Source organism: Eurypyga helias, unplaced genomic scaffold (genome assembly GCF_000690775.1).
Source record: "Eurypyga helias isolate BGI_N326 unplaced genomic scaffold, ASM69077v1 scaffold25856, whole genome shotgun sequence".
Taxonomy (NCBI): domain Eukaryota; kingdom Metazoa; phylum Chordata; class Aves; order Eurypygiformes; family Eurypygidae; genus Eurypyga; species Eurypyga helias.
The window spans coordinates 19,673-26,716 of record NW_010255198.1 but is presented as its reverse complement, the minus strand read 5'-3'; the positions used below and the strand labels follow the sequence as shown (position 1 = coordinate 26,716).

General features: G+C 43.7%; 1 protein-coding gene across 1 annotated transcript; it reads left to right on the top strand.

Moving 5' to 3' along the window:
- The first annotated feature begins 922 nt into the window (after positions 1 to 922).
- Positions 923 to 6,755, top strand: OSGIN1 (oxidative stress induced growth inhibitor 1). The gene is made up of 5 exons (XM_010153260.1): positions 923 to 1,007; positions 3,511 to 3,647; positions 3,965 to 4,156; positions 4,491 to 4,582; positions 5,260 to 6,755. Exons 1-5 carry the CDS (start codon positions 923 to 925, stop codon positions 6,251 to 6,253), a joined length of 1,500 nt encoding a protein of 499 aa, XP_010151562.1. The 3' UTR covers positions 6,254 to 6,755.
- The last annotated feature ends 289 nt before the right edge of the window (positions 6,756 to 7,044 follow it).

The window sequence follows — 7,044 nt, the reverse complement described above, 5'->3', positions numbered from 1 at the left end:
TGCCATTCAGTGGATTTTTACTTGGCTTTCCAAAATGAGAATAATGTTTTTAGAAAAGACTCCGTTCTCTGTAAAATAACTTAAAAACTTAGGCTGAATTTTGAAAATTTCACTTTTACTGGGTGTCATGGTTTAACTCCAGCCAGCAAAATTTTAAACTTCTCTAGATTAATGACAGTATAGTGTAATTCCCTGGAAAACTAAAGAAGTCATTATTCCTGCAGGAATGGCAAAAAACTTTGATTCACTATTGACTGAATATCTGCCCAACAATCAGATGAGTTTTGTAGATTCCACTCTAATGACACCTTAGTCTCCAAGATAAGAAAGTTGTTGTACATTTTGTTTAAAGACTTGTGATTTACTTGTTCAGACCTAGAACCTAATATTTTCTGGAAAATTAAGAAAGAAGATTTAGGAACTAAACTAGAAATTTTTAAAAAAGTGATGGAATGCTACATATTTGAAAATGCAGCCAGGAGATTTCCAGCCTTTGGGCAGAAGTCTTGAGTGAGGTTTGCTCTACTTACCAGTCAACGCACAAGTTGCTTTAAAAAGTACAAAGTGTTCATGGTAATCATGATGATTTTCTACACACTGTGGGGAGAAGTGAAGTTTTTATTAACAAGCTGCAACTGCTAGCTGTTCTGGAGGGACTGGAGTTGCATGGAAAAGAAGATAAGGATTTTCTCCTTTTTTTGTGGTGTGTAATCAGGGAATCATCCTGTGTTGGTGGGGGCAGAAAGAGCATAAGTGGGCCTGTCCTGGGTGTGGAAGTGTGATGTGATAGCCTGTAATGCAAGGATAATACCTTGGATCAACCTGGGTTTGTGGGCTGTAGAAAGTCATGGAGGGTTTTGTCAAAAACAAAAGGAAATAATTCAAAACTTACTTGTTTTAACAGGTAAACTCCAGGACCTAAATGCTTCCAGACAGTAAGATGTATGCATTATTGACCAGACCCCAAAATAAGAGTGGGGTTAAGGCACTGCCTGTTGTGATCATAGGTAAGCTTTCTCCTGACAGCATTATTGTGTTCTCTCATGCTGTTGCATTGGACTTGCTGTCTTCAGCTTTTGTTCCACATGTTCTTACTCAAACCAGAAATGCCTGGCCACTGTTTCTGCACCCTTTCCCTGACTGCCAAACTCTCTCTAGTACTAAGAAAAAGACCAGTAAGATTGTGGGAAATAGGGAACCAAATATCTGACAATCTAAAACACCTCTTTTTAATAGTAAAATTGGTACCCTTTTGGGCATCAGTTCAGCTGGGCCTGGGTTTTCTCTGCTATTTAAAAGGGTTTGAAACCTTCACCCTACAGACAGTTAATCTTGTGAAGTGATTATCTGTAGTGCTTGAATTGGGGGTGGGTTTGTGTCATCTCTTTTCCCCATTGTGTATGTTTAAGAAGTGCTCCATACACTGTTAAAAGTTTCTTGAAATTTTTCACAGATTTCTTTTAAAATGCAAGTCAGCTATGCTGATTTTGTACAGGTTTCACAGAATGGTAAAAACCTGCGGGCTTTCTACCAGTTTAGAAAACCGGTTATGTAGTAACTGTCTTGTCTCCTTTGTAAGAGGGGAGCTTTGTAATGTGAGGTGATTCTTGGAGCAAAGCACAAGTAGTGATGTCAGTGCCTTCCGCTCTGACCGATCAGGAGCTTTGCTTGAGTGCAGGGGTTGGGCACTGTTCATCTAAGCATGTGTTTAAATGCCTTGCAGACCTGGGTTCCTTCCTTATCTGTCATCTAACTTACAGCACCCCAGAGAGCTAGTCCAAAGTTAGTGGATCACTTAAATCACACTTACTCCATGCTAACAATGAGTTTGACAAGGATGCTACCACCAGCAGGTTCTAGTCTGAGAGTGACCTTGTACCGCCCAGTTGTACAAATCTTTAGGTGGGAGGGAGGATATTTTGGTACATCCCTAGTGCACCTATATGGGGGTCCATTGTGGGGATGTCCCTAAAGCATCAGCAGCACCAGCGTGGAGATGTGCGCTCTGAGGAGGCTGTTGGACTGCAGCAGCTCAGCTGTCTCACTGCAGCTGGACATTGCACGCAGGTTCCAGCTACTTCTCCAGGCCCTGCTCCAGGAAGGCTGTGGGATCCCTCTGCTGTGCTGGCAGCCTCATGAAAGCAGTTGCTTTCTAGCATAGTTTGAGCCTCAGAGGCAGCTGTTCTTGTGACCATCCATATCAAACTTAGAGGTGGTTCAGAGTAAATCCTCTGTGTGTTGCTGAGTGTTGTGCACTCAGGTGATGAAGTTTGGCTTAGATACCTCCTTGTACTTCTTAAAGCAAACAAGTAAGCTTAAAAGTGTTATATTTTACTACAGCTGCAGTTTAGTTCGCTTTTAATTTCTGTTGCTGTTGGTTTGGGGTAACTTTCCAGCAAGTGGAATATTCCAAGCACTGAGGTGCAGCTGCTGGTCCTTGCTCAGCACAGCAGACTTTGACCCCAGCTGCGGCACGTACTGCCCTTCACATAGCTCAGCTCACTGTTACCCTGACAGCCTGCACCTCCCTTTATCTCAAATCCCCAGGAAGCAGCCTTCGCTGCTTTGCTCCAGTCGGTCACACACGCAGCACGGGGCACTGTGTCAACACAGGCTGCTGTGTCACCTCAGCTCTCCTCCCCTACATCGTCACTGCATTATGTAATGGGGGTTAGTCACATACTAGTGAGCAGCAAAGCCTGAGCAGCGAGAGGGGCTGACACATAGTTATGCAGACAGTGTAACATATTAAACATGCTGGAGAACAGCCATGTGAAAACTTTCCATGGACTCTCACTGGGCTTCGGAGTCATATATCAAGTTTTTCCACTGGCTAGAGTTCAGTCATCAGCAATCTGTTCAATGTGCTGTATTCTGGGGGGTGTCTTGGCATGGCAGAGACTTTTTTCCTTAATACACTGCCTGCGATACCATAGTAGGTCTGGTTCCCGTTTGAAAGTATCCTCAAGACCTGTGAATCAAAACAGCTAATGCCAGGTAACCCTTATTAGATGGGACTTTTTTACTGAGCAGAGCTGTTTTCCCTTCAGTTCAATAGTCACTCTCTTTTTTACCCCTATCCTGTGCACAGTGAACTACCCTGCACTGGTGTGAAATGTGTTTCCAGGAGACCTGAGGCCCCCAGCCAGTATGTGACCAGTTTCTAAACCTCTAAAGAGATTAATGAGCAATAACTCAGTTCATCAGCATGCTAGAGACTGCAAGCTTCAGATGAAGTTAACCTCTGGCTTGTTTAATCCAATGTCTTCTCAGCAAGTTCTGAAAACCTTGCAATGCAGATGGGTGCAACTGAGGAGGAGAAGGGGACATATGAGGGTAAAATCAAGTCCCCAACTCCACCCAATGAGTCACTGGTCAACCTGGAATAGAAAGTCCCCTGTATCCACAGCAGTGTTGTGTCCTGTGAAACTGGTCTTGATATTGGAAATACTCCTCAAAGGGCTGCTCTATTTGCAGGAGTATAAATTCTTCTCCCTTGTCTCTTTTTAGGGAATGGACCCTCAGGAATTTGTCTCTCATATTTGCTGTCAGGCTACATCCCTTACTTCAAAAGAGACTCTCTTCATCCCCATCCCATTCTTCAGAGGAAATTGGAAGAAGCCCCAGATGTCTCCATTTTGGACCAGGTTTGTGTAAAAAGTAGTAACATAATGGTAAAGCATCCTAGGAGTATATTACAAGTGATAACCTCATTTGTATTTTCAAAGTACACAGACAGAGTGAGCCTTAAGCAAAGTACTTTTAGGTGTCCAGATCTCCCTTGTATGAAGTGCCAGTGTTACTGCTAAGATCCTTGAGGTAGCCCTCAGGCAATAACAGGATCTGTATGCTAGTAAATGAGCTTGGCAGAACACCAAAACCACTGTTTGGGAATACTGGAGTAACAAGCAGTCTGCTGCCTGGCAGGACACACATTTTGACCATCTGATCTGCCTCTCTTTAGGATTTGGAGTATCTGTCTGAAGGCTTGGAAGGACGATCCCACAGCCCTGTGGCTCTTCTGTTTGATACTCTCCAGCGTCCAGACACAGACTTTGGTGGAACAGAAGAATCTGTCCTCACTTGGTGGCACGAGACTGACAGAGCCATCCCCCACTTGGTCCTTGGCAGAAACGCTCCTGGAGGTGTCTGGCATGTAGGTGAACTGAAGCCCAACTGCTTAGGTCTGCATGTTGTAAGACAGGCAAATGTGACTGGAGAGGCAAAAGCTCCTCTAATGTGCCAGTCAGCCACGTGTGATTTCATGTATGTAGACCAGTGAAAGTTTAAAAGAAAACAAAAAAACACTCGAGGCGTTTATATTTCCAGTCTATTGTTCTTTCTGGGTAACATGGATGGCTTCATCCATGACAGCAGATGAGAGGAAATCACTGATTTCATGACCTGTGCCATATTGAAACATGACAGGACTGCATTTCACTTCTTACATTGAATAACTGAAAGTCATTTTGCCTTGTTTCTTGTTCCAGTCTATTGAGGGCTCTATGGTTACCCTGAGCAGAGGTGAATGGATGGGACTCCCAGATCTCCCATTCAAAGACTGGCTAAAACAAAAGAGAAGGTAAGATACCTATGGAGTGATTATTTGCAAACATCCAGATGTTAGTTGGGAGCATGAAGGGCAGTGGACTTCTTTAATGTAGCTACCCATCTGTTATGGATGATTCTAGTCAGAGAAAAGGCACCCTCCGAGCCCCCAGTGAAAGTCCATTCTGCATTCTGTGGTTCATGTAAAGCTGCAGTGCTGCTTGGAATGTGTCCTTCTCCACACCCACTGGGTACAAGGATCACAGTGACCATGAGTTCTGAATAAAGCTTGGAAAAGTCATGGTCATCTGACATGTGTGTCTACTGCAGCTGTCTCCAATGACAACTATAATCAGCTCAGCTACAAGGCAGTCTCTGATGTGCTTCTGCTCTTGAGATGTGTAACAGTTAATCTTAAGGTCCAGGAGTTAAAAATGGAAAAGAAGTAAGATGTGAGAGGAAGGCATAAATGAGCAACCATGTTTTTAGGGATGGGATGTATACTAGAGAAAGCTGTCTCTTTCCAGCAGATTGTGGACTTGAGTGTTAGCTCTGTATACCACGAATAACTTGGTTGAAGTCAGGGAAACTAGGTAAATCTTCTCTGCTAGTTCCAGGATAGATGGTTCTAGAATGAATTCAGTGGAAAAGGGGAGAAATTTCAGTCTCTTACTTAACTGCTGATTGACCTTTGTTTGTACTTTATTACAGAGGCCTCAGAAACAATAGAGCCACAGCAGAAGACATTGCTCAATATTACCAGCACTATGTGATGAAGAAAGGGTTGCAGAAGAACTTCAGATGTGGTACTGTTGTGACCTCTGTGAGGAAAGTGAGTGCAGAGAGCATCTGCAGCCACACACAGGAAGATCTGCAGGAGAATAGTGACTCACTCTGGAACTTCAGTGATAAAAGTACAGAGGTCTTTCAGGTGGATGGATTTTTCAAAACTGTGAAAGGTGACAAAGAGCCCTTCTCCATCTATGCAGAGAATGTGGTCTTAGCTACAGGAACATACGATAGTCCTACTTGGCTTGGGGTCAAGGGAGAGAACCTTTCCTATGTCCATCACCAGCTGTCTGCCCTAGAGGAAGCAGTGAAGGACAACAGCATTGGCATCATGTCAGATCCAGTCTTGATTGTAGGGGCTGGTCTGACAGCTGCTGATGCGATTCTCTTTGCTCACCATTGCAATATTCCAGTAATCCATGTTTTTCGGAGACGAGTCAGTGATCCAGGTCTTATTTTTAACCAGCTCCCCAAAATGATGTACCCTGAATACCACAAAGTCCATCAGATGATGAAAGAACAGTCAGCCGCCTGTGCTGGGCCCTATGAGCGTTACGTTAGCCTTCCTGAACATCACGTGCTATCCTTTGGCAAGGACAAGAAATGTATCTTTCAAGACAAGAATGGCTACCAGAAAGTTTATAAAGTTTCCATGGCTCTTGTTCTAACTGGCTCAAACCCCAACCTCTCCTTTCTGCCAAATAATGGCATTGACTTGGCAATGGACAGTGACCAACCAATTAATCCGAAGAGGAATCCCATAGATGTTGACCCATTCACCTATGAATGCACTCAGGAGAAAGGGCTTTATGCTCTAGGACCTCTAGCTGGAGATAACTTTGTACGCTTTGTACAGGGAGGAGCTCTGGCCGTTGCTAGCTCTCTGTTAAAGAAAACAAACAAAAATCCCCCCTAACAAAGAAATCCCTATGCTAACTGTGTCTGAATGGGTTACTGCTGTTTTCTTGGAGAAGCAAGTCATCAGATTTGTACATCTGGAAATCTAAAGCCCACTCCTGGTATTCTCCAAGGTTATGCAGAGAGTTACTGAGTTCCTGATGAATTATTTGGGAAGATTGTCACCGAATACAGAGTGGGTTTCGCACATGGCAGTAGCTTCGACTCCTGGGGATTCAGCTCCTTTCCTGAATAGCTGCACATAAAGGCTGCAGGGGCTTTGAATCTTGTGCCTGGAAAAGTAGGGGCAAGATAGGAATTGCTCTTCTATGCAACACCTTCCATATTGCTGAAAACTGAATTGGGGAACAATTAGTTTTAATTATTTCCAGACAGCAGGCTGACAACCCTGTGTCTGTCAGTGTCTTACAGTATTTTCATGAACCAAGGAAGCTGCTATGGTTTTATTTGCTCCTGTGGCTTGGCGCTGTGTTCTTATTAAACAAGAAATCACTGACAGATTGCAGGTACTTCTGTGGTCCATGAAATGGTACTCTGCAAATAAAAACTGACATAGAAACGGTCCCAATAGCACTGTCTCACTGACACCAGCAGCAAGTAACATTTAATATCTTTTAAATCAAGATATTCCTGTGATGGGGTTTTTTCTCTCCTTTTGAAGGGATGGTGGTACTGATTTACAAACACTTGGTTTGCCATCTTGCAGCTCTCTAATTTCTAAATCCTAAAACTGCAATAGCCACATTCTTGGCAGCTGCTGTAGAGACAGAACTAAAGGGGAGCTGCTGT

Bases quoted from the DNA above. Each gene is read 5' to 3' on its own strand.
- OSGIN1 (XM_010153260.1), top strand. From the start codon at position 923: ATGCTTCCAGACAGTAAGATGTATGCATTATTGACCAGACCCCAAAAT. The intron at 1,008-3,510 runs GTAAGCTTTCTC...GTCTCTTTTTAG, and splicing joins ACTGCCTGTTGTGATCATAG to GGAATGGACCCTCAGGAATT. The intron at 4,583-5,259 runs GTAAGATACCTA...ACTTTATTACAG, and splicing joins TGGCTAAAACAAAAGAGAAG to AGGCCTCAGAAACAATAGAG.